This window comes from Rhinopithecus roxellana, chromosome 12 (genome assembly GCF_007565055.1).
Source record: "Rhinopithecus roxellana isolate Shanxi Qingling chromosome 12, ASM756505v1, whole genome shotgun sequence".
NCBI classification, from domain to species: domain Eukaryota; kingdom Metazoa; phylum Chordata; class Mammalia; order Primates; family Cercopithecidae; genus Rhinopithecus; species Rhinopithecus roxellana.
Genome location: NC_044560.1, coordinates 84771139 through 84797866, shown reverse-complemented (window position 1 = coordinate 84797866; position 26728 = coordinate 84771139). Strand labels below are relative to the sequence as shown.

The 26728-nt window shown below is 46.4% G+C and overlaps 1 protein-coding gene across 1 annotated transcript in view; it reads left to right on the top strand.

Moving 5' to 3' along the window:
* CSMD2 (CUB and Sushi multiple domains 2) overlaps positions 1 to 26728 on the top strand; it is a 654766-nt gene that overhangs the window by 332793 nt on the left and 295245 nt on the right. Inside the window, exons 6-7 of the mRNA XM_030943020.1 lie at positions 8202 to 8314; positions 21732 to 21809. Coding sequence (XP_030798880.1) covers positions 8202 to 8314; positions 21732 to 21809 — 191 coding nt within the window. The remainder of the gene's footprint in view (positions 1 to 8201; positions 8315 to 21731; positions 21810 to 26728) is intronic.

Genomic DNA, 26728 nt, shown 5'->3' with positions numbered 1-26728 from the left:
AGACCTGGAGACAGTAAAGGATGGAGTGGGCAACTCAGAAAAGCTGCCGGGGATCAAGTCTCCCCACCCAGAGCTTGGCATCAGCACCAATTCTGATCTTCAGACCCAACCCTGTTCTGTCACTTCGGCACGATGGGAAGATCCTCTCCATAGAGGCAGGAAACACCTTACCCATCAGCTCTGCCGGCTGAGCAGCTGAGCTAGCAATGGAAGGAAACTGACACACCAAGCCACCCCCTAGACCTTCACAATATGCCACTACCCAATGCACAAGGCCCAGCATGGTGGTGAGGAAGCCCTCATCCCGACAACAAACACAGCCAGGCTCCCTGTCCCTCAGCACTCCCAGCCCCAGATATATGTCCTCCAGAGAGCTGTGCATCTGGAGGAAAAACATTTACCTGATGTGGTTTGTGTGGGTTCCCTAGAGCTAATAATTAGCTGAGCAGGAAAGAGCTCTGATAATTTGTTGAGTTTATTGAGTTGCTTCTGGGGAAAGGGGAACATTTGCCCACATTGATTAGCAGACCCCACTGTTGCTGCTTTGGGGATAGGTCAGCATGACAAGAATCCCCAGGAAGGTACCAGCAGCTGCTAAGTGAAGCAGGTAGTGGGGCACAGCCAGGGCTGAGGAACTAGGAGTGGGGAAGCATGTCTTGACAGGAGTGGGCAGTGCCACGGGAAACCCGGGTGAAGCCCGCATGGCACTGGAGGCCCTCCCTCCTATTCCCTGGCTCACCTGCTCACTGCCTCTTTCTCTGCTTTTCCCCACATGTAACCTCTGCTTTCACCAGCAGGATCTCATTCATTCATTCATTTGGGCAATCATCCCTTCTTCCACTGAGTGATATTTACTGAACCCTTTCTTTGTGTCAGGCACTCTCCAAGGTACCAAGGAAAGGACTGTGAACAAGAAAGAAACAGCTCCTATCTTCAGGGAGCTCATAGTTCAGCAATGCATGGTGAGACAAGCACTATGGTAGAGAAAGTGCTGGGTGCCCAGAGGGAACAAAGGAGAAGTAAACCAGACTCAGCAACAATGACAGGTTTCCTGAGCCAGGGGCTGATACACCTGCAGGATGAGTAGGAAGTAACTAGGAAAAGAGTGGGGATGGATCAAGATTGGGAGAGAGAATTTGGCAAGAAGGTAAATTCTTAATTGTTGGGAGCTTCAAAATAGATCAAAATTGACCATTTTTCAAGAATGCTGTGGTTGAGATTCCTATACAGCTGGGCATTAGATCTAGAAGACCTCTGAAGTCCTTCTCAAATCTCAGATTTTAAGATTAGCTGGTTCCCACTCTCCTGATAGCAGAGGGGATATAATTTGATATCCCACCACTGAAAGCAAGCCACTGCTGTTTGTTCATTTATTCATTCATTCACAAAGCATGTCTAATAAAAGTGTTCTTAACCCACTCCCCTCCCCCAAAGAAGCCAGTTGGACTACCCAGCACTCCCATGGCCTCAGTAGGTCTTCCTGACAGGTGCCCATGGCACTCCCAGCACCTGCTGCCTACAGGCCATCTCCCACCCCCACCCTCAATGCCTGTGCACTTCTGCTCCCATCAGCTGAGTCTTGCACTTTCCGAGATTCAGTTGGGTTTGTTGCCAAGTCTCTCAGTGCCAGTCATACTTGTTATTGTAATTATGTGATTTAAATTAAACATCACATAAACTGATGAAATATGAGTGTGAAAGGAAATATAGTTGCATCTATGGAAACTAAATTGAATACTTTGGAATGATTCCACAAAGGGGACAGTCTCTTAAAAGAATTGCTTACTAGGTATTAGGTGTGAGTGAATGAGACCGCTGTAGCCCACTGGGTAAATTACATGAGGGGAGGGGGATGGGACAAAGCATCCTTTGCACCTTGATGAGAATGGGTGTCAATGCCTGGCACATAGCAGTTGCTCAAGAAATATTTGTTGACTGGATGATCTGTAGCAACATTGGAAATGGTGAATGATGCATTATGGTTGTAGTTTATATAAGATAGACAACGTGGAGAACAAACTCATGATCAAAGGAAGGGCCTTAGTCCTGCATTAAACTCATTGGCAAATAAGTGTATGTTTAAGTGTTTTACGTTATAATTAAATGTTGAAGCTATATCTGTGTCCTTTTTTATGATTTCCTACTTAGAAATGAAATTTTTATTTACCAACCAACTACATCATCTGTGAGGCTTCTATGGTAGGAATTAGCAAACTGTTTTTTTCTGTAAGAAGCCAGAAAATAAATATTTTGGGCTTTGCAAGCCGTCGTCTTGCACAACTCCTTAACCCTGTCATTGCAATATGGAAGCAGCCACAGACAATATGTAAAAGAATGAATGGGCATGGTTGTGATCTGGTAAAACTATATTTACAAATACAGGCAGCAAGCTATAGTTTGCCAACCCCTGTTCTGTGAAATTTATTTGTTCTGTGTGCCAGGCACTGTGCTGTGCACTGGAGATACTGAGACAAAAAGAAGATTTTATTCCAGCTCCCATGGAGTTTGCCTGCTAGTTGGAGAGATGGTCAACTCAAAAGATGAGTACAATTTGGTATGCCCAGGACCATGGCAGGGTCATGTCTATTGGGAGTAGCGAGAGGGAGAGATGGAGGAAAGGAAATATTTAGTTAGGTTTATAAGATTAGGATCAGTGATATTTTCCCAAGTAGCCAGGTGGGGCAACAGGAAAAGGGCATTCCAAATAGAGGGAATAGCACGTGCAAAGGCATGAAGACATGAAAGTATTAGTCACATTCCAGGTGTACCAGCCATTCTGTGTAGCTGGATCTCAAAGTGTGTGTCTGTCACTGAAAAGGAAAGACATTAAAAAACTTGGACTTTATTCTGGAGCCAGTGGATTCAACCATTGCTGCTGGCTTTCCAGCAATGCAGGGATTTGATCAAATCTCCCCACAAAGTATGGAAGATGGAACAGAGGCAGAGGGCAAATCAGAAGCCCATCTCTGTAGTCCAGGTGAGAAGCAATGAGGACATGAAATGGAGAAGACTTGGCCATGATTGGCGATAGGGGTGAAGGAGAGGGGGGAGTTGAGGATGCTGCCTGGGCTAGGTGACCAGGAGGATGGTGTGGATTAGGGGGAGCAATTGCACTGAGAAGCAGGAATGACTGGGGGAAAGCCTTGGTTTGTTCAGAGCATAGTAACCAATCCCAAACACTTACTAGGTAGCTGGGAATTGAATCTTTAAAGGCTGGCTCAGATCTTTCAGAGCTGTCCATACAACCAGGGTGCAGCAGGCACTGCTGGGAAAGAAAGTCTTGGGAGGCAGAGGGGGATCTTTTCAAAGATAAGGTCCAGCGACTCATATTCAAAAGAAACTTCCATTTGTCCCAGGCATTCACTTAGTTCCTGGAAAATATATAACATCATGGGATTGTCTTGGGGAAAGAATTTATCTTGACATAGCAAGTCCTAGGAATTTAGCTAAAGGCAAACTGATTTTGGAAAGCATTTTGATGAGAATGGGTGTCAAGGCTGAGCCACTAAAGGTTTGCTTAAGGAATGAGAGGTGGCTTAGGTGTGGCAGAGGAGGGATCAGCCTCAAACAAGGATCTTGGGACTATTTGCCCACCACTGACCAAGACATTTTCAAAAGGGTTTCTCTGATTGTATCCTGGTGTCCTCTCCATTTATTAGGGAGGAAAGCAGGTGACAGGTGGGAAGGGAAGAGGGCTTGGGAGTAGGGATGAGGTGGTGAGGACCTCCTATATTTCACATTCTCCTAGGCCAGCCTTGGGGATGGGGAAGTATGGTTTATGCTTAGTACTGGGATGCAGAAGTGCTTCAACTCTGAATCAGACCAGGGCCATGCACATAGCTTACTTAACAGTTAATGCCCACAGAAGATGCTCTGGGAGGACAGAAGCCAGATGCTATTGATGGAAGAATGGAGACTGAACAGAAAGGAAGACGTTGCAGCTGAATCATATACATTACAGGCTTTTCAGGGACTCCCTATATCTAGAGAACCACAGTGGGAGTGGTCCTCACTTGCAAGCACAGTGCCTTGTACACGAGATGTGCTTGGTGACTGCATGAATGAATGTTCTCCTGAAGATGTCAGTTTTCAGGGATGCTAAGATTTAAACCAATATCTCCTAAAACTCCTCCCCCTCGACTTACAATTAGGCAGCAATTCCTTGCACAGTCACTGTTGTCATCTTGGTGGGGATCACTCAGCTCCCCAACATCCCGACTGCACATGAGAAGCTTCTTAAGAAGAAATGCTTCCCACAAAATCGGCTCTGAGCTCTCCTTCATGAAGAGAAGGGCTCAGAGCTGTCTGCAGAGGAGCTGAAAGCCACTTTTCTATAATCAACTACATGCATTAAAGGGAGTGATTTTTTTTTAAATTCTCCCCAAGCCAGATTCCATTAATGAAGCCCCATTTAACAGAAGTCAATTTACCAAAAAGAAAAAAAAAATTGATTGTAATTGCTTAAATACATTTATGTTGTACTGCAATAGCAATTTTCTGGGCGAACTTGGAATTCCCCAAGCCCCCCGTAGTGAAGTTAATGTGGACAGAAAGGTTTGAAGGGGAGAATCTCTCTTTGTGTTTCTCTCCTTTAATTATGATTCTAAGAGGGAGCAAAATTAAAGAGGATCCTGGGGGAAGTCAGGAGGGGGAGAAAAGGAACAGAATGGAATTCAGCCTAAACTGTTCAACTGCCTTCCTTCATGCTTGCATGTACATGTCAGTGTAACGTAGTGGCTGAGTGCATAGGCTCTGGATGGGTTGGCTGGATTTAAATCCCACCTCTGCCACTTAATAGCTGTGTGACCATGAACAAGTTTCTTTCCCTCTCTGTGCAGCCAGGTGGTGCAGTGAGAAAAGGCATAAAGAGCATCAAGGGCAAAGGCAGAGAAGCACACAAGAACAATGTGTATTCCTGAATACATGAACTCTTCTGTTTGACTGGAGAACAGTGTGTGTGTGTGTGTGCGCGTGCGCGTGCACACTCAGGGTGAAAGGCAGGCAGGCGTCAGACCAGGAAGGCTTCACTGAGAAGGTGACATTTGTTCAAAGCCTTGGAGGAAGCAAGGGGCTGAGCCAGGTGGAGTTCTGGGAGAAGTGCCAGTGTAGCACGCAGAGGGGATGTCAACTGCAAAGACTCTGAGGCAGGAGCAGGTCTGGCCAGTTTTGAACAGCGAGGAGACATCTGTGGCTGGAGCATAAAGGATAAAGAGGAGGAGGCAGAAAAAGTAAAGGCACAGTGGCTTTTTCAAGGCCTTGTAGGCTGTAGTAAGGTATTTTACCCTGAGGATTAGAGCCATTGAATATTAGTTTTGTTTTGATTTGTTTTTCACTAACTCCATTGTAATATAGTTTACATAAAATAAAATTGCCATTTAATTTATTTACCTATTTATTTATATTTTGGAGATGCTGTCCAAAATACAAATAAATAGGTAAATAAAACGGGGTCTCATTGACTTGCCCAGGCTGGTCTCCAACTGCTAGCCGCAAGCAGTCCTCCCAACCTGGCTTCTCAAAACCCTGGAAATACAGGCATGAGCCACTGTGACTGGCTGTAAATTACCTATTTTAAATGTACAGTTCCTTGGAGCTTTGACCAATGTATACGTCTCATCTAATCAACATCTCATTCAATATGTAAGACATTACCATCACCCCCAAATGTTCCCTTGTACTCTTTCCCAGCCAGACAATCCCCAACCTTTATCTCTCACCCCCAGCTCTGACAACCACTAATCTGTTTTCTCTCTCACTAAACTCTTTTGCAGAGTTTCATATGAATGAGTCACTCAGTATACACTCTCAGTATATCCTCTTTGATGGCCCAACATAATGCTTTTAAGAGTCATCCAAGTTGCAGGTATTGGGAGTTGGTTCATTTCATTGGAGAGTTTCTAGCAAGGCATGACACCATCTCAATGGCAGAGTCTGATGTGATGATTCTGCCATGTAAGCCCCCAGTTCTTTGATAGATGCCAAGAAAACTCTCAACTGCCCAACATTTATGTCCAGGGAGGCAGCAGCAGAACAGAGTAAAGATGCATGGGCAACACAGGGCCCTGAGAGTTTAAGCCTTGGAAATTAACAATTAACAGGATTTCTAGGAGTGGGTAAAGGTGTGGGAGCAATGGGAGGTGGGAGATGCCTCTTAGGGCTTCTCCTGATCTCACAGGCCAGGGAAGTGTCACTGACTTCCTGCCACAATCTTGATCATTAATCTCATCCTGCTCTTGAGACCTCAGCACCCTCCCCTCATTCCATTTTGCAATAAAGAGCTTTTGGTCCTGAATTATTCAGGTAAATTCTCCCTACTTCTACTTCCCTTATATAAATAGCCTCCAAGCTTTGTCATTGAGATAGAATTGAATTTGGCCTGGAGAAAAAAAAAAAAACCCACAATACGTTTGTGGCTCCTTAGAAAACTTAAATGACTCAGTCTGTAATAAACTATTTTAAATGGGATCTGGTGAAATACAGTAATTGGTTTTTATAATAGTTTTTAGCATAGCAGTATAGGTTATATTCCTGAAGTTTGGTGTGTGTCAGCATTTTCATTATAGTAAGAATTCAGTTTTGCAGTACGTGAAGCTCCTTGGTTAGTTCTTTTGTTTAATGCATATTTATGAAGACCCACTATGCTGGATGTCTTCCATTTGCACCTCCAGATCCTCTCCCTTGCCTTCTCCTTGCTCCATGCCTGAGAAGACTTACCCAAGGGGCTGCATCAGTATGCTCTCTTGCTCTCTGGCTTCCAGTTGGGCTAGATCAACAGGAGAATCCGTAGGAGATTGGAGGAGGGGAAGGAGGAGAGTTCTGGGTATTCATTCTTTGTCTCCTCTTGATGGACTTTTCACAAATTGACTATAGCCCCAGATTGTGAAAGAAGATCTGGGTCCTATATGGTGTCTTCTTACATGCAGCTTCCTGTTTGGAGATAACTATTTTCTCTCTGCTGCAGGATTGGGAGTGGTAACAAGTCCCTCAGTTGCCAGCCCCAGGATACTGCCCCTCCCTGGTGGTTCCCCCATAGTCAGCCCTCACCTTTATAGTTCCAAGAGTTTGATGAATGACTGTTTCACATAGGGTATAAGGACCTATGTGAAAGAGTGTAGAGAAAGGGTATAAGGACCTATGCAAAAGAGTCATTCATCAAACTCCTGGGACTCTTCTTATATGACGGTGACACCTGTTTGCTGCTGGAACTCTGACATGCCTACTTTGTGTCCAGTATTGTGTTAGATGCTGGAAATCAAGATGAAGAATGGAACAGCAGCTGCCATTACTGACCTCTTGTTATGGCCAGGGACTGTGCTTAGAGCTTTTTTTGTGTATTTTCTCATTTAATCCTTGCAGTCTTTTGAGGGAGGGGTCATTATGATCCCCATGTTATGGATAAGGTCACTGAGTCTCAGAGGGTTTCTGTAGTTTTCCTGAGATCACACAGCTGATCCCTCCAGAGCTCGTTTCTTCACCACTAGGCCACATTGCCCGCTTTGAGGCGTTATCTTGAGGAAACCACACACTTCTATAACTGAATTATAATTTGAATTAAATATTGTGGCATCATAGAGGAAGACAAAGGAAAATTATAATTATTAAGCTAATATGTGCCAGGTACTGACCTCGATTCTTTGTGCATATGATTTCTTATTTATTCCCACAAACTCTTAGGGCTGGTATTACTCCCGTTCTCAGAGCATTCTCTGAGGTCCAAGGTCACACTGGTGAAACCTGGATAAGAACCCAAATCTATGCTTCAAAGCCAAGGAGAGTAGGGAACACTTTACTGCAGATGTGATACTTAAGGGGCTTCCCAAAGTCATCTTGGGGGACGTGGATGGGCAGGAGAAAGGGTCACAGGTGAATATATTCCAAGCAGAAAAGGCAAAGAACTAGAAAAAGGAAAAAGGATGGAATGCTTAGGGAGTTTAAGCAGGGGGTGCTGTGGTCTGAAGGATCAGTTGCCTCCTCCCAGCAGCTGAGGGAAAGCCAGCAGTGTGATGAGGCCCCGGAGGAGCCATCTCACACTGCTCAGGCCTAGGGTACTGGAGGGGGCTGGGGCAACACCACCTTCCCTTCTTGCTCGAGAGCTGGGCTGAGGCCCTGGCACTCAAGGGAAGTGGGGGAACTCCTGAATGCTCATATAACTCTACTGCCCAGCTCTGGTCCCTGAGCCCATCTACTTCCTGTTCCCACAGGTTCACCGGAGCCAGCCTCCCAGCCCCCGTTATCAGCAGCAAGAACTGGCTGCGACTGCACTTCACATCGGATGGCAACCACCGGCAGCGCGGATTCAGTGCCCAATACCAAGGTAGGCAGGTCCCAGGACTGTCCAACTTCCTCAGCGGGCAGCAGAGATGACACCTGGAGGGCTCATCGCCTCCCCATACTGGGGTGTGGCTTCAGGCTTCCTTGCCTTCTTTGTACAGTTTCTATTTGCAGACTAGACGTCTGCACATTTGCATTTCTGCATCTGCCCGTCTCTTTTGCCCCAGACAGGGATGTTTCCCAAATTATGTAGCTGGAGCTGCCCCTCAAAGGCCAGGCTAATCATAATAGTGAATACCAGGTGCCTGTTAAGAGCCAGGCACAGTGCTAGGCACTTGACGAGTACCATCTCCTTTTATCTTCATCATTACCCTGCAAAGGAAACACAGTCATCACCTCACTTTATGGACAAGGAAGCTAAGGCTCAGAGAGGTTAAGGCAATTTCCCAAGGCCATCCGAACTCCTGCCTTTTGAGTCCAGAGCCCACCCTCTTAACCACCAGCTTTTGCCAACCTCTGCAGCCTACATTTCTACTCTTTTTCATTTTATCTAGAACATGAATATATTCCAAAATCACTTTAGGGAGCATGCTAGCTTTGATGCTCAAATCTGTGACAAACCATCTAGTGGCAACAGATCAGACCAGGAATGGCAGGTGGAGATCGCAGCTGAGCAGATTTCTGCTGCAGTAATGAAGAATTTCCTAACCGAAGAACCACCTATAAAAAGGAGTGGGTTAACCCAGAAGCAAGGAGCTGTCTGTAACTGGAGGAGATCCAAAAATCCAGCTGATAGATGGGAGCAGACCAGCACATTCCTTTTCGACATTGAGCGTATTCAAAGTACTCAACATTTATAGAGATAAACACCAAAGGTTGGCCTCATAACGTGCTCACTAAGCCTTTAACTATTACCATTCTCAGATTGTCTTTTAACAGAATAGACAGCAAGCTTATATTGTGCACCTGTTAAGTATAAGGACCTATGTGAACCCTGGGCTCTGAGGCCAAATGCCTGCTGACCCACCCTTGAGGTAGCATAGGGCGGAGTAGAGCTCCCTCCACAAGGTCCCTGGGGCCAGGCTTTCTGGCTGGAAACTGGGATGAAAGCAGCCCTGAAGGAAGAAGCGTTACCTTCAAAATCTGAATCTTTTAGGAACGGCCTAATTTACTTAGCCTTGGGTGTACACATTTGAAATATCTAGAAAGTAAACAAGAAACCAACTTGGTTCAGTCGTGTAACAAAGCCTTACGCCGAGAGCGTTCTTGGAGACGTTTTTCCACTGCTGAGGCTGGGTCTTTGTATGAGTGGAACAGCTGTCTGTATCTTTCTGCTGTGTTGTTCAAAAAACAAAAGCAGAGATGAATGTTATAATTTTTTCTGATTAAGTAAGTGCTGGGTGTTTCTAATATTTCAAGTTACGGAGGGCCCATTTGTCAGTTTTTAAGGTTAAGGTTTGATGGCAGCAATGGGCAATAAGAACCCAAGCCAGGCAGTCTCCAGATCACACATCGATTCCACATCTGTGCACACCAGGCCCCGTGCTAGGCACTGTATGTGCATTGTCCCACTCAGTACTCCCCACAGTACAGTGATACATTTGTTTTTATTTCTGTTTTTTTTTTTCTTTCCTCCAGCTGAGGAAGCTGGGGTTCAGAGAGGTTGTGTAACTAGCTCAAGATCACACAGCCTGTGAACCGTAAAGCTCTAATTCATTCACAGACTTCTGTGAGTATTTGCAGAATTACAGGGCCTCCTTTTATGGTGCTTTGGGTGTCTTCCCTTTCCTATTAACCAGTAGCTTTCAAACTTTGTTTTGTTCATCTCACCCCACTGTAAAAAAAAAAAAAAAAATCACAACCCAGTATAAGCATACATCTGTAGAACTAAAAGGAAAATATGACCAAGTGGTATTTACTATGTACAATGTGCTCTGAAAATGTCATTTTTATTTTTAAATGCTAGTTGCAGCCTCTAAATTAATTTTACAAGTCTGCTGCGGGGAACAACTCACAATCTAAAAAGCACTGTTTTAGTTGCAGACTTCTTGAAAGCAGGCCCTGTCCTCTGTTCTCTCTATCATCCTTAGCATATCCCAGAATGAAGTTTTGCATGTTAGTGTGTGCCAGTGTATAAAGGGACTTGCTAGATTTTTAGGCACTTGGCATTTATTACTTTGTTCAACCCTAACAGCAACTGTGTGAAGGAGATACTACTACTCGTCCCATTTTACAGTTGAGGAAAGAGAGTCATAAGGTAACTAGCTGGCTGAGGTCTCGTTAATAATATGTAGGAGCCAGGATTTGAAGCCCAGCAGTGTTAATTAGGGATCTGGCATGCTCAATTATTGTGATTCTGTTAATAAATGATTCTTCCTTGAAACCTGCTTTTTCTAGTGTTTTCCTGACCGAGGCTACATAGTGCAAGGATATATAGTGATCATTTAGTAACTCCACTGGGGACTCTCTAAAGCAATGTTTCTCAGCCTCAGCACTATTGACATTGTGAGCTGGATAATTCTTTGTTGTGAGGAAGTGTCCTGTGCATAGCAGGATGTTTAGCAGCATGCTTGGCCTCTGCCCGTTAGATGCTAGACACAGTGCAGTAGGAGGGAGCCACAGGGACCAGCAGCCAATAGCAGCCCCTCCCACACACATAGTCATGACAACCAAAAAAGTCTCCAGACATTGCCAAATGTCCCTATGTGTATAAGCACCTCCAGTTGACAACTACTGCTCCAAAGGAATAAAAACTTTGGAGCCCGTAAAGACCAAGCTAAGCTTTATTATTGCAAATACATCCTAAAACAGTGGCAGAAATAGATTTCAGTCAGGAGTCGAGCAGGAGACAGAAGGAATACTGCACAGCTTTAACGGTAGAGGGTTTAGTGAAGGCACAATATACAGAGGTGAGGGTGGAGTTAAAGGAGCCCGCAAGAGATGGTAAGGCCCCTGAGGACTAAACAGCAGGTGGCCTACATCACCACTAGGTGTGCAAAGGGACCAGAGAAGAAGATGGCAAGAGCTGGAACCATAGAAGAGAGGGCTGCCCCTTGGCAGACCTGAAAAGCTATTCCCCACCCACAGTGCAGGAGGAGGAGACCACAGGGATCCATAGTAGCCAGTGCACAAGGAGGGGATTAGGGGATCAGTAGCTTGACCTGTCTCCTCTCTCCCATGCACTGTGCTTCCCGTCTGTCAATCCAACAGGAAGCCAGGAGCAAGGGACCAGAGGCCCTGCTGTGTCCTGCTCCGTGCCCTGGGATCCTGGCTGGCATTACCACCAGGCTCCCTTGCTCTCTAGCAGTCCACAGAAGTCAGCTTCCTGGGGCACAGAGCAGGGCAGAGAGGTTTAAAGAATGGACCTGGAAGGGCAGGGGAAGAATCATTGGCATTGGATCAGTTTCACCCGCAGTCAGCTTTGTGGCACTAGATTCTTAAGTGATTTATGGCACTTCAGAGCTAATGATTACCAACTTCTAATGGTATTGACAGATATTTTTTCCCAGATAAACAAAAAGAAGTAAACTTAAATTAAAAGATAACCTACAACATAGTACATTATTTTCTTGTCTCAGTCCAATCAGAATTTAGGATGTTTGTGGCCAAACACAATTTTACCTAATACCACAGGGTATTAGAAGGCCTGAGTTCTAGTCGGGCTCTGCTTCAGACTGGTTATCAGCAGGTAGGCAACTGTGTTCAATTTAACAAGCATTTTGGAGTGACATTACTATGTGACAGCAAAAAAGATGAATGCTACTAGGCCAATCTCTGCTCTTAAGGAGCACAGGTTAAAGAGAGGCACAGACATAAATCTATAACTTCTGTACAGCATGATAAGAGCTGTAACTGAGGCCTGATTAAGAGTTCCAGGGCTAGAGATAAAAGGGCAATTAGTTTTGCCAGAAGGATTTAAGGAAAGCCAAAAAAGAGGCAGTGACTTAAATGTGGGTCTCAGAAAGATGCCAGACAGACCATGGGAAGACGTGTTCCAGGTCAAGCAAAGGCAAGAAAGCATGAAACTACCACGTCTAATGAACCACAACTATTTCCATGCATCTAAAGCAGTGGTCACAGACCAAATCCAGCCCTCCACCTACCTTTGTATGGCCCTCCATCAAAGAATGGGTTTTACATTTTTGAACAGTTAAAGAAAAGAAATTGAAAAAAATAATATTTCATGACACATGAAAATTGCATGAAATTCACATTTCGGTGTCCATAAAGGTTTATTGAAACACAGCAACGTTCATTCATGTACACCTGTTCTACGGCTGCTTTAGCACTACCAGGGCAGAGCTGAGAAGTTTATGACTGAGACAAGTGGCCCAAGGCCTAATATATTTGCTACCAGGCCCTTTACAGAAAATGTTTGCCAACCTAGAGGTATATCTGCCACCTAGAGAAAAGCAAGCAGGAGAGGTGGCAAGCACTGAGGCTGGAAAGTATGGTAGTGGTCAAGTTGTGAAAGCCTCAGTAGAGTTGGGCTTGATTCCATGAGTCATAGACAAGAAGTGATCAGAAGTTGTTAATGAGAGGGGAGACATGATCCCATTTTCATTTTAGGAAGATCTTTGCCCTAGAATCCAAACTGAGAAAATGGTTAAGAACCTTGGGGAATTGGTAACAAGAGCCAGAGTTTAAACAGGAGTGAAGATGAAAAGGAAGGGACAGACCAAACATATTTCTGGTAAACCCCACTGGACTCATGACTAGTTAGATTTGGTGGGAGTGGGAGGGGATGGGGTTGAAGAAGATGAAGGAGTCAGGGATGAATCTAGCTTAAGTGGTTTAAAAAAATGATATTAACAAAGATGGTCTGGGGCAGAGACAGATGGGGAATGAAGTTTGCTTGGGACACATTGATTCTGGGTGATGTTGGGATGTCAGGGATCGGGAGACTATCTAGCGAGCAGTTGACTATTCTGTGGGTCTGTAGCTCAGGGAAGAAGGGTCTGGGCTAGAGATAATGATGTGAAAAGTTCAAACCAAAGTAGAGGCTGAGACCACCATTCCCCTCCCCACGTATAACGTGAGAAGATAGGGTCAAAAAAGTGGTTTTCAAAGTGGGTTCCTTGGAGACTAACAGGTCTTCCAGCATGGTTTGATAGGGGCTGAGTGGGTGGGACTTCAGGTTTCCACCCCTACTTCAACCTGAGCAGTTTCTCTTTGAAGTATTTTATGTAGTGGGTATTTACCTAAGAGTATGTTAAAATGATAAGTTCCTGTAGCTAAAGTGTTTGGCAACCACAGGACTTTAAAGTTCCTTAAGAGTTTTTTTTTCAGTTCTGGTGGGCGGGCCTGTTGAGGTTGTGTAATCAATCAGTCTGCCTCCCGGCCAGGAATGTTGCAAGTCTATGGAAATGATGGTGAGAAGAGCCTTTCTTAATGTACTCAATGGCTGCTAATCGCCACTGGTGAGGGGCTTCCCTGGCTGGGAGGACAGCACCTTCATTATCTCCCTCCTCATCTGTAGAGAGGGGCTCTTATTAACCCTACAGGGCTATTGGAAATGAAAGAAGATCCCGGTATAAAATACCTGGCACTTGGTAGATTCTGAGGAAATGGAACCCTCAGTCCTCATACTCATCAATCACTTTGACTCGCTTGTTAAATAGTGAAACCACAGTGAGAAAGAGCTGGCTCCTCTGGCTCTTCCTTAGACACCTGCTCTTTGCCTTCCACTCTGACCTAATGATCATCATTTGGCCCCTCCCTTCAGTCAGATCCCAGCCTGCCTTTCCTATACCTGTCACTGCCTCTCTTGCCAAGTCAACCCTGCTGACTGAGAGATGGAAGATATTCCACAGTGAAAACTATTGGCTTCTCTGCCTTCTAGAAGTCCTGCACTGAGTTTCAATTGTCTGCAGAATAAACTTACTCATTTGAAAACGTTTGCATTGACTGAGATGGTTGAGGCTTTTTATAATAGCAAGCTGAAGCTTCTGTTTTCCATTGAACATGTTGGGTTCTTGACTGTGACTTATCTTCAATCTCAGGCCAAAATGAAGGGGCTTCAGGCATCCTGTGGTCCATGCTCTGATTCTTTTGTCCTATTCTTCTTGGCCTGCTGATCTGCCATACTTTCCAGCCTAATGTCCAGGTTCTGTACCTCCAATGGTCTCTGCAAAAATTGCAGGCTTGTTGCTACTTGGCTCAGGAGCCCAGGGTCCACAAAACTGAGCTTGTGAGTTCAGTCCAGAGGAAGCCTGTTACTGATGCATGAACACAAAATATGGCACCCGTGAACTCACCAGGTTTCAAGTGTAACCCACTCCTTTTGACAGGAAATGAATTTAAAGCACATATTCTTATAACAGTCATTCATTCACTCAGTCATCAAACTGTTATTGGGAAACTTCTGTGTGCCTGTCTCAGTGTCATCACAGAATATAGATGCACAAGCTCATGGGGCAACAGCTAGAAGAACAGGACATGATTTTGCAGTGCAATGGGGTTTCAACAGAGGTCTGAAGGAACTCTTGAGGAGGGCAGTGACTTCTACCTGAGAGATGTAGACACCCATAGGGAGGCAATAACATTTGAGTGAGGTCCTGGGTACCTACAAATAAGAGGTAGCCAGGCAGAGAAGGGGAGGAAAGAATGTTCCAGGTAGAGAAAACAGTATTGCTTAGGCCACATAGGCTATCAAAACCAAGAACCAATGGTTAGAGTGATTTCTTAAACATCTCTCCTTTCTCTCATCATTGTCTCCAGCTGAATTCACCGAAGTTAGTGAATAACCCCACATGGCTTATTAATAATGGCAAAGCACTATTCTGGGAACTAGAACATGCTACTCCCAACACCACTTCCCATTTACCATGCCAGATCCTTCTCTTCCTTAGGAATTCCAGTGGTCTCAGTTTTGGTGTGGTTAACCGAGAAACCACCGAAGCAGCATCCAACAAAGCACTTTTTACAACCTTAGTTGAGTTGATGGCCATTTTTTCTACCATTTTCAGAAAATCTCTGAGCATAGTGCATAACCGGCTTCTGGGGAGCTTTGCATAATTTTCTCAGCTGTCGGTGGGTGATCCTTCAACACCTGAATTCTTAGCAACAGCTATTGCCAGAATTTTGAGTGTTCTTTTAATTATTTTTATACTAACTTTTTACTCTTCATTAGTTGGAGCAGTGAATCTAAGGATGAAATGTACCAAGGCAAAGCACCCAAATGATATATTTTTCAACAGTAACTCCTGTAGCATTCAGTGTATCTGACTCTATTTTTTTTTCATTCTCTTCGACATCATTTTTCCCATCAACCTTCAGCACAACTACTGCATCCAAAAATTTGCCAGATGTTCTTCTAGTTTTCCTTTTTCATAGACACTAATAGTAACTAACTGCTGAATTATTTCTTGCATATTTTTCTCAGTTTGAGTCTTGTCACCTTTTCCTTCGAAGAACATGGCATCATCTTTGGTCACAATGACTGCTCCAACTTTTCCTAAGTCATGAAACTGAACATCTTCAAGCTTTAAGGTCAAGCTCTCTTTTCCAAACACCATACCATCATAGCAATAGCTTTGTTTGGTCTTTCTATGTCACCAAAGCCTGGAGCTTTGACTACCGTACCCCAATGCCAACTTTTATCCTATTTTAAATGATCATACTGAGAGCATCTTCAGCAATTATGACCAAAGACTTTCAGTGGAGATTGGCAATTTTAAGGGTGGGTACAATTGACTGCTTACCGGAAATCCCAAGCATCCTAGAATTCTCCTTTCTGGACTTTTGACATGCTATTCAAGTAGGGAGAGATGTAATCTTGGTCAATCTCTGTTGTCTAATTCATTCAGTGTTTTTCTGTCCTTTACTGTGATTACACCTTTCCAACCTTTGTGATTACATCAGAAATGATGTTGCTGATTTCTTTGTCTCCACTGGCAGACATTGTGTAAATGGAGAAATCTCTTCAGGAGTTGTCACGGGTTTAGGCTGCTTCTTAAGTTTGGTAATTACAGTATCAACACACAACATCACTCCTTTCCTGGTTTCTACTGGATTAACACTTTTGCTAATCTCTACCAAGCCTTCCATGGTGACAGAGCATGCCAGTACAGCAGCAGTGGTGGTACCACCCCAGCCTCTTCATTTGTGTGTTGGCAACATCCAGATCAAATCTGATGCCAATATTTATCTTGTAAGTCAATTGACCTGCAGCAGACACATCATCCTTTGTTACTTTGAGGCTTCCCTATCTCTGTTCAGGAACCACTGTTCTTCCCTTTGACATCATAGTAATGGCTACAGCACCTGCTAGAAAGTCTGTACCTTGAAGCATTAGGTCTCAAGCATGTGCAATGGATTTTCCATCTTTGGGATAACTCTGAGTGAGATGAGGAACCAGTGTGCCAAACCCTGGCTTCATCTGGCAAAGGAGTGTGGGTAATTGAAGCATTTCTGCAGGACAGTTGGCTAAATGATGAGGCACCTTCAGCTATAAGGGAGGGGCAGAATGCAGGATGTACACCCAACAATTTTTCAAGTAGGAAAAAGGCAAGGTCAGATTTCAGTTTTTGAAAGATCACCCCCTGCAACTTTTTAAAAGATGGACTAGAAGGGATGAATCTGCAAAGAAAACTCTAGCAAAAGAGGATGAGTATAGGTAGGAGTATCTTAGAACATTGAAAGAAGGATACATATTGGAGGAATTGTATAAAGCTGAGCAAATTGGATTTGGTGAAGGAGTAGTGGCAGGAAAGGAAAAGATGGTTCAGCGAGCAAGACTGCCAAGTGGCAGGGCAAGGGGAATGACCAAGTTTAGTGGAGGGGCTCACCCTCATAAAGAGAAGTCTGAATCCATTGGGAAGAAAAGAAGATGCAGATTCCCTCCACTTCTTGACTCCCAGAGCCTTGGAGACAGGTTAGGCCTCCCTTTGCTCTCTCCTCCCCTAACGGGTCCTTGTCTCCCACTAGCTCAGCCCAATAACTCATGCTGCAGACTAGAGAGGCATTTGTATTGCCAGATTCTTCTAGCTAAATGTGTACCATGTGTCCCGCTAACCTTTACAACAGCGGGAAAATGTCTTGTAATTAACCAGAATATAAAGGATGAATGGAGCAGCCTGGCAGTCTCCTGTAGTCATTATCATTCGGAGGAGATGAATGTACCTAGTAAGATTTCCATCAACCAGTTACAGTCAGCGCTCTTCCCTTGGGAGTCCTGACTTTGTTCACAGACGGTAAAAACCGTGCACAGTGTATGTGTATGACGTGTATGACTTCTTTTTTGTATGTGAATATTTGTATCCATGTGTTTACGTGTGCATGAATATGTACTTGTGAGTGTGCTTGTTGTAGGCAGAAATGTGCATGTAAACATGGGTAAGTGCACAGTACAAGAAGCAGCCCAATGAATATTAAGCATACTCTCAGGGGGTGTGCATTCAATTGTAGCCAGACCATGGAGCCAGCCCCAGGCTCCATTTTACCTCCACTGCGTTGATAGTTACAGAATCTTCTTTTTACAGACAAGTGGTTCAGTATAATATCATTGACACAAGGCTAGTGGGTGCTCCATGAAAAAAAATCCATGTACAAACATCGTGAATGAGTACATCCCAGAAATTCTCTAGGTTCTTTCTATTTTGTTCATCTTATTGTTTTGACCTTCTTTTCTTACTGGGTCTGCTGGTAGTACACTCTGGAGTTCTGGAGACCTGCCCTTGTTCTCTGACCCTTCACAACCTGGTCTTTCCCAGTCTGTTGAGTTAGCTCTTCAATGAGCTTATTTCATGGCTGATTTCCCATGGTGCTGCACATTCCATGATCACTCATCACCCCACCCACCTGGGCAGACTGTTACAAAAACAGGATGGCTAAATATAACTCCCTGGGATTGCTCAAAAACTGAGACCCCAGCATCTGGAGGTGATGTCTTAATGCTAGTATTCCTGGTCATGTGGATCTTCCCTAGAGCTTACCCCTCAGTGAAGGAACTTACATGACCTGTCAATCAGCTCCCATATGGTGTGTGCCAACTATAGGTTCTACCACCCCAGAGCCTGGGCCCCGGTCAGCTGGGCTTGAATATGTATCTTGCAGAGTTTGTGGTGTTGGTATGCGGAACCCTTGCTCAAAGAGCTGTAACTCCTGTATTTCCCCGGGCTAACATGATGAGGACAAAGACTCTATCTGTGGATTCTAATGTGCATCCAATGACCGTGTGGTGGCTACAGGCAACCCTGATGATGCAATCTCTCAGATCCAGCTCAAAGTGGTGATCACCAAATACATATGTAGCTCCCTACAGCTTTTCAGGCTCCTTCTCACTTGGTGCTCACCTTGACAAACGCCATCCTATGCTAAGTAGCAGGAAGTAAAGGAGGAAGAACAGAAGTTAGCTCAAGCTTGGGATGCATGATGACATCATCCATTACTAGAAGCAGCCCAGTGAATATTAAGCACAGATCCACTAGGTAAGGCAGTCTTTCCCTGTGGAGGAACAAGTAAATAGGGTGGACACAGAAATCAGAAGTTTCCTTCTGGGCCCTTGAGAGAGGCAAGGAGCAGGAGACTTTTCCTCAATGCAACCGTGAGAAAAGAGGAAGGGGAGGCTCCCTCTTAGCATCGCCTCCCCTCATGGCCATGCATATCTCACAGTTCCCACATCAGCCCCTACAAGGAAAAGCCAAGCAGCTTTGCCCCTGGGAATGGCCTCTGTGGTGCTGATTCCCTTCCTCATTCCCCATTCTCTAGTGACACTAGAGCCAAAGACAAGGAGACGACGAAGACTCTTTCTTCACCTCCCACTCGACCAGGTGCCCTGAACCATCTCCACAGACCTGACCACAAATGGGCCGCACCGGGTCATAGAGACCCCTCACCCACTGCTGCCCTGATGCTGGGGCACTAGGGGTTTCAGGCTCAAATTGTCGTGGTGCTGGAACTGCTCCTGTTCTTCCAGGGATGGTGAATCAGAGGGCTATCCCCCTGCCGCACTGTATTAGCTAGGCTTGAATAATGTATGTTTCCCTACTAATGCCCTCTGTTTGATCATGTGTCCACGTTAGTGTTCATTGGAAATTTTCCTGCTGGATACACATGGAGAGTAATGCACATTTATAATAACAGTTTGAATGCATGTTGGGAGGCTATGACTCTGTGGTAATAACTGAATTTTATCAGGCATTCAGATTAGACAGTGAGTTGCCTGCCAGGGAACAAACCCTTGGGGAACTTTTTCATGTAGCCAGAGTTGGGGGACTGGGAAGCAGCCTTCCTTGCATATCTGATTACTGTGAGCTTTGATTTGGGGATTGGCATGTTACTTCAAGTCCAGAGCAAATACCTGAGTTTTCAGAGCCTGAGCTTGGGAGCAGATCCTGGAGAAGGTTGACAGTTTCCTTGGGATTGCTTTGGGTGCAGATCACAAGAAAAGAGACTGAGGCTCAGTGAAGAACACAGCTGCTTCCTGGTTGTGTGACTTACAGCAAGTCACTTAAACTACTCTGAACCCTGATTTGATTATCTATCGAGTAGGTATAATAACTACCAGTCAAGGTTGTTGAAAGTATAAGGACCAAATGAAATGATTCTAGGCATTGAGGATACACCCATGAATAAAAATTCCTGCCTTTGTAGAGCTTACATTGCAATGTGGAATGACAAAAATAACTACATAAATGGTATAGTACGTTAGAAAGTTGGGAAGATAAAGTTGGGAAGGAGACAGGGAGAGCTGGGGTTGCAGGTGTCATTTTAATGGAGGGGTCAGGGAAGGCCTCAGTGAAGAAGTGGTGTTTGCACAAACACTTAAGGGAAAAGGGGAGCAAGTTGTAGAGATATCTGGGGGAAAACCTTTTGGGGAATTGGCAGGCTGAAGCAGAAGCATGCCTGGCATATTGTAGGCACATCAGGGATGCCCATGAGGCTGCAGAAGAGTGATCGAGGCCAAATACAGGGTCAGAGAGGTCATGGGGAGAACAAATTGGTCTTGCAGGCCATCTTAAGGACTTTTACTCTAGAAAAGATCGGTTGCCACTGATGAGTTTTGAGCAGAGATATAATATGGTTTTATTTACGTTTTAATAGGATCCCTCTGGTTCTTGTGCTAAGAACAGACTATATGGGGACAAGGGTGGAAAATGGGAGGCCATAGTCATGAAGGGAAAGGTATCACAGACTTGGATCAGGATGATAGACAATGGAAATTGTGAGAAGTGGTTCCCTTTGGGATATATTTGGAAGGATTTGTTGATGGACTGTGCGTGGGTTTGAAAAAGAGGAGTCAAGGACGCTGCTTTAAGTAAAGAACTTGTAAAGTACCCTGGACCTGGCATATAGGAAGTGCCCAGTTACAGTTATTGTTACCACTGCTGGGTATCAATCTGAGCAGGGCTAAGTCAGCAGGCGAGGCCAGCTGGAAGATGGCACAGCGGGGAGCTGGGATTGAACAGCTGCTCCATGGCACATAACCAGAGACAGGGAGAAGCCGTTAGAGGCCAAGAGAATGCCTTGGGTAATGGGGGTCGTCAGACCAAAGGAGGCTGATGGGTACAGAGGAATGGCCTTTGGAATTATGGAGTTCTGACTCTGGCACCTTTTGTGTGCTATTTGACAAAGTTCTGATGAACTGAGGACTAGGCTGGACTTAGTGACAGGGTCAAAGCCAGATCTGATCCATCAGGCACCCACTTGAGTCAGGCACCATCTCCCAGTGACCTCCAGGACTCAGCTTCCCCTGCCCATAAGAGGTTGGCTTATGTAGACTGGGCTTGACTTGGCTAGTTCACTCTTCCCCCATGTGTGTCTTATCCTCCTGGGAGCAGCTACGTTGTCTCACAATGATGGCAGACATGCAAGAGGCCAAGCCTAATCTGGCAGGTGCTTTTAAGCCTTTGAACACATCAAGGCCTCCAAATTTCCCAGGGCCGAAGCAAGTCACAAGGCCAAACCCAAAGTCAAGGAGTGGGGGAATGTACTCCACCTCTATAATGGGGGGAGCTAAAAATCATATTGCAAATGGTGAGAATACAAGGAGCAGCAACAATTTGGGCCCATAATCTGATCTACCATACCCTGTCAGGGCTGGCTCAGAATTGAGGTAGGAAAGAAGCTGTAGAGAAGCAGAGGTGGGCTGCAAGACTGTACACGTCAATGCTCGTGAAAAGTTTGCTGAGGAGCAGGTTGAATTCAGTAGTTCTAGTGAAATCTTAGACATCTGTGAGAGGCTACCGGGGGAGTCCCAGAGCCCCTCAAAGCCCACCTGGTGGGAGATCACATTTTTGGCCTCCCCCAGAGGGCCAGCCTTGATAGTAACTTTTCCTTCATGTCTGAGGTCCTATTGCCCTTGACTGCTACCCTTGGAATGTCCCAACCCAGAGAAGTTCCTGGCTTTGACCCATCATGGAATTTTCCAAGGCACACGAGGGGATCCTTCTGGAGGGACCCTTATTGCTGGTCATAGGCAACAACTCACGTTGTTTTTCCTCTTACCTCCTTTCTAGTCAAGAAGCAAATTGAGTTGAAGTCTCGAGGTGTGAAGCTGATGCCCAGCAAAGATAGCAGCCAGAAGACATCTGTGTGTAAGTGTCCGCCTGCCAGCCCGCCTGCCAGGCCTCTTGCTCGAGGTCAGACACCCAGGCACTAAACCATGGGGAAGCCAGATGATGCTGGAATGACTTCCCTTCAACCCTGCTTCCTCCATCCTGGGCTCTGGGCTTGGACACACTGACCCAGTGACCAAAGAGCAGCCCTAGGGCCTGTCCTTTGCCTTCTCCTCCTCCTCTTCCCATTTACCTCCTTTTTCCTCTTTCTCCCTCACCTCCCATTCGAACTGCAGTCCAGGGAGTCATTACTGCTACATTTCTCTCTTTATTTTCCTTTTGAATCACTTCCACCTGCTAAGACAGTCCTCCTTTGGCTCCTCTTTTAGGAGTCAATAACCTCGGGCTGGAATCTTGGGGGCTGCAGGGCCCCAGTTCCAGCTCCCAAGGCCAGATTGGGAAATGGAGGCAGGGGAATGACTAGCAACCTCCTCCAAGGGCTCCTGGACCTGGCTGGGCAAAGAGAGGACTGGGGAAGTGGCGGGGGTTGGGGGGATGTTCCTGCCTTGGGCCAATGGGGAAGCACTGGGGGCTCTCTTCTTGGGCAAGGGGAGGATGACGTCTTTGAGAACATGTTCCTGCTACCAGTGTTTGGAAGGTTAATAGGGGTCTAATTCTGGGGAATGGTCTGGAATGTGGGTCCCAAAAACACCTGATCAAGGCCTGTGCTAAGGGGCTTTTGAGCTAAAGCCCAGGAAGGGCAGGGGAAGGTTCTGGGCAATTCCACAAGACTGGGCTTGAAAGCAGGGGAGGTTTTTCCAGAAACCTTCCACTTTCCTTCTGGGCTGAGTGGTAGGGAGCTTTCCTTGGTCCTCCAAATGACTGACCTGGTTTTCCTTCTCCTTCCCTCCCTTTGCCCTTCTCCTGCATCTCCGGTCCTCTCTCCCTCCACTTTTTCTCCTCTTGCCACTTTTTGCTCCATCATTCTTCTCACCCTTCTGCGCCCCGCTCTTCTCTCCCTGCTTCTCATCCTGTGCCTGACTTGCTCCTCCCACCCTCCCCGTTCCTCCCCTTCCATCTCGCCTCCGTGTGCTCACTTTCCTGGAGATGCTAGAAGTACTTATTGAGGAGAGAAGGACATAGAGTGGCACTGGTGGTTTCCAAGCTCTGTGCCGATGTGTGTGGCCGGGAGAACATCAGGGCAAGAGACACTTTGGTCTCAGGCTCCGACTGAACTGAACCTGGGTTGGGGATTGTCTGTGGTCTTTCAAGTCATCTGAGTGGAGACAGTTGCCACGGGCTGTTGGGTACAGCTAGGAACCGGCATCTCCAGTCACCCACCCTGAGAGACTGGATGGCAGAAGGCACCGGAAGACCCTTCTTCTGTGCTTGACTAGAGGTTTAGGGGAAAGGACAGGGTGCTGAGAGAGCCCAGGGTCAGGCCAGGAATCTGCAGAGGGCTCAAGCCATGTCCCTGACCCTCTCAGTCTTTTTCTTTCTGTAGCCACAGGAGACCCAATGAACTGAGGCAGGCATGGTTTAATTTCACAGTTTGCCCTGGAGCCACAGGCAAACTTAAGGAAATGGCCCTGACTTAGGAGATCAAATGTTTATCCCAATTGTGTCCTCAGGTAGCATGTTACCCCAGACACCAATGTTTCAGTTTTCACATCTGTAAAATGGGAATGCAAAACCCTCCCCTGCCTTCCTCCCAAGAGTGTTGCTGGATCTAAGATGGGTCTTGTTGACCTAGGACTTCAGGAGGCCCACAGACTAGCCAAAAAAGTACACGTGATGCTGTGGGGGGTGCATTTTTCTGAAGACAGGGTTCAGGGTTTTCATTAAGCAGACTAATGAAGATGCCAAAAACTCCCTCAGGAAGATAAAGAGAAACCCTGTTCTAATGAAAGAGTACAAATGCTCTTTGAAAAATAAATATACATATCTCTATCAAGAAGATATTAGCCTCCATTCTAAGAGTTCCTCAGAAAGAATGGGTGTGTGACTCCAGCTGCCTCTGACCCAGGTAGCCACGTGTCTGCAGGTGGCTGGCCCTCTGTGTTCTGCCCAAATTCCCTGTGGACAGCTGTCCTGAAGTTCACAGGGAGAGTGGACCCAACTCTCTACCTTTACCCTTGCCATTGGTTCTGACCACCCACCCACCTGTGACTCCCTGCATTGGGTAGAAGGCGTTGCCTTCCTGAGCATGTTGCAGCTTCTCCCTCACCATAGTGGCCCTCCCAGAGTAGAGTAAGGATTACTCCCCGTTCCTGTCCCTCAGTAGCCAATAGGAAAGCAATGCTATAAACACAAGCAGTTGGTTTTGAGTAGGCAGAGAAGGCTGGAATTAAAAAAAAAAGAAAGGGAGAAACACCTCTTGCCTCCGTAATTCAGACAGTAAACTGATCACTGAAATTTAAGTTTGCTTGTTTCCTGGAGAAGCTTGAAGATCCTCAGGGGACCACTGTTCCCTGCTCAGTCCTCCCTGGAAGGGGGCACTGGCTGGGTGTGAGCCGCGTCACCACTGGGTTTGTGACTTTCTGGATGGTGCCTGGGTTTCATTTGGGGCTGGCTGAGGAAAGGGGAGGTGGTAGGTTCTGCTCTGTCTGTTGGGGGCTTGTGGCTTGGTGGGTGGGCTTTGCCATGGTCTTGCCTCTTGAATCCAGCCCCATCTGGGGCAGCCTTCTGTTCGTTCTGCTTCCTGGGTGATGTCAATACTGAATGAGAGGGCAAGAGAAGGGGACAGGGAACTGCTATATGTTCTTCACATGCTGCAAGGGGGCTATGTGGTTCCCATTGAAGTGGTCAGCAGAGACTTTGGGATGGGTATGACTCGTGGGCCACAGGGTTGACTAGAGAGGATCTAAAGAAGGTGGGTGCTTAGCTGGGAAGTCTGCAGTAGGGATGGGTCGCTGTGAAGCCATAGAGGGATCTGGCTTATCAGCAGATAAGGAAGCTCAGGCTTCCTCCTCCTTCCCACCCTCTGGGTGCCTTAGAGGACCCCCTAGTTATCTCCGTTCCATTACTTGCAAAACACCGAGGCTTCCAGGAAGCAGGAGCTTGCTCTGCTTTGGGAATGGCACTTCCATCTTACTTTCCCAGCCTGAGGTGTCTGGACTGGTGGGAATGGTGCAGGATGTGAAAGCTTTGGAGATAGAGGCTTGGCAAGGAAGAGGATGGGGGTAAGAGACAAGTAGGGGTAGGGGTAACTGGCTTGAACGTGCCGTGTAGAATGTCAGGCAAAGGGAAGCTACCCAAAAGGCTCTGCTCACTGCACACAACCAAGAGGATGCCTGTGTCTGGCTTGAGCATGCAGTCTGTCCAAATCCTCAGGTTCCGTGGCCAGCCATAGCCTGGGCTACCTGGAGGTTTAAACATGGTCTACTCCAGGCCTCTAACTGTAGACTCCCTCAGTGAGTCTGAAATGAGCTCCCCACCTTCCTTACCTTCTATGAGACTACCTGCATCCTCACAGGTACCCAGGACCTGGAAATGCCCTGCTCCCTCTCCTCATACCCTAGGTCCCCTGTGAGTCCCAGGGATTTTTTCTTTGCCACATCCATTCCTGCTGTCTCATGTCTAGCCTCACTCCAGGCTCTTGTCCTCAGCCTGAATAATCATAAAACTTCCCAACTCATCTCTAGGTAACTGGCCCACCCTTGAGCCAGCGGGTCTCACCACGCCTTCTCCCCACCAGAACTCTCCAGCGGCTCCCCATCGTTTTCAGGATCAGACTCGAACCCCGTAAAAGTCTGATCTCTGAAATGAAACCTCACCATCCACTCTTCCTTGTCACTCTTCACCCTCCCTCCTACTCTGGTCACACTGCATAACACTCATGCTCTTTCCAGGTTTCCACGTCACTCCTCGTGCCTATCTTTGTCATCTCTGTTGCCATGTGTCTAAATCCTATTAGCTCAGAAGGCCCATGTTCGATGCCACCTCTTCCAGGCAGCCTCACACGCTGGTGCATCCTTCATCCCTCCCCACTGTGGTCCCACTGTCTGCTTCCAAGGTTTATGTCCTCACTCAACTGGAAACTCCTTGAGGACAGTGGTCTTATCTGACTACCTTTCACATTTCTCATGGTATTCAAATAAAGCCTTGTACACAGTAGGTGCTCAATGAATGCTTGTTGTGTACCTATGTGAGCGAGTGGGTGGGTGAGTAATGGAGTGCTTTGTTCACCTTATGGGACATTGAATGGGATGGGGGGACATACGTACGCAAAGTCAGAGAATGCCAAATGCTGTCCAGATGTCCTGGAACCCATCTAGACATTGCTGTTGGGATCGTGGGATTGGTGAGGCTTTGAGTGGAACTCCTCCGACCAGGCTGTGTGCCTGGCCCCAGCTCCTGGTCATCCTCAAAGCCAGGAATCCAGCCTCTTCAGTACCAGCATCCCGACAAAAAGGAACAGGCAGGGGCCAAAGGGTTGCCTACCCTCCCTACTGTATGTGTATCTGCTGCCCTGACCAAGCTTCTCCTCTAGCCAAGACAACTGTGCATATGGTTTTTGTAAATAGGACTCTGGCGCTGGCAAGTGTCAGAGCATTGCACCACCTACCAGAACCATCACAGGTGCCATCTCTGCCCGGTGCCCTTGATGGGTGGCACTGGGTAGGGGATGCTCTGGTGACTGCTTACTCTGGTTCGAGAAGTATCTGATGGGAAGAGGCTTCTCAAAAGAAATGTCTGTGTTTGAGCTAAAGTCCCAGCTTTAAACTTTGACTGCAGCTTTCTCTTACATTCTTTACCGTTTCTGATCATGCAACCACCTTTTATTTAACTTTCTTTGGGTCATTTCTCCATCTGGGGCTGAGGTGGGGGGTTCATTTCATCTAGAGTCTCTACCCCAGATCTGAAGCATAGGCGTGGGTGGGAGGTCACCAGGGTCTGTGGACGGTCCACCTCTGGCTGCTCGTGTGGGACGAGGGAAGCAGGTGGTGGCTGGCATG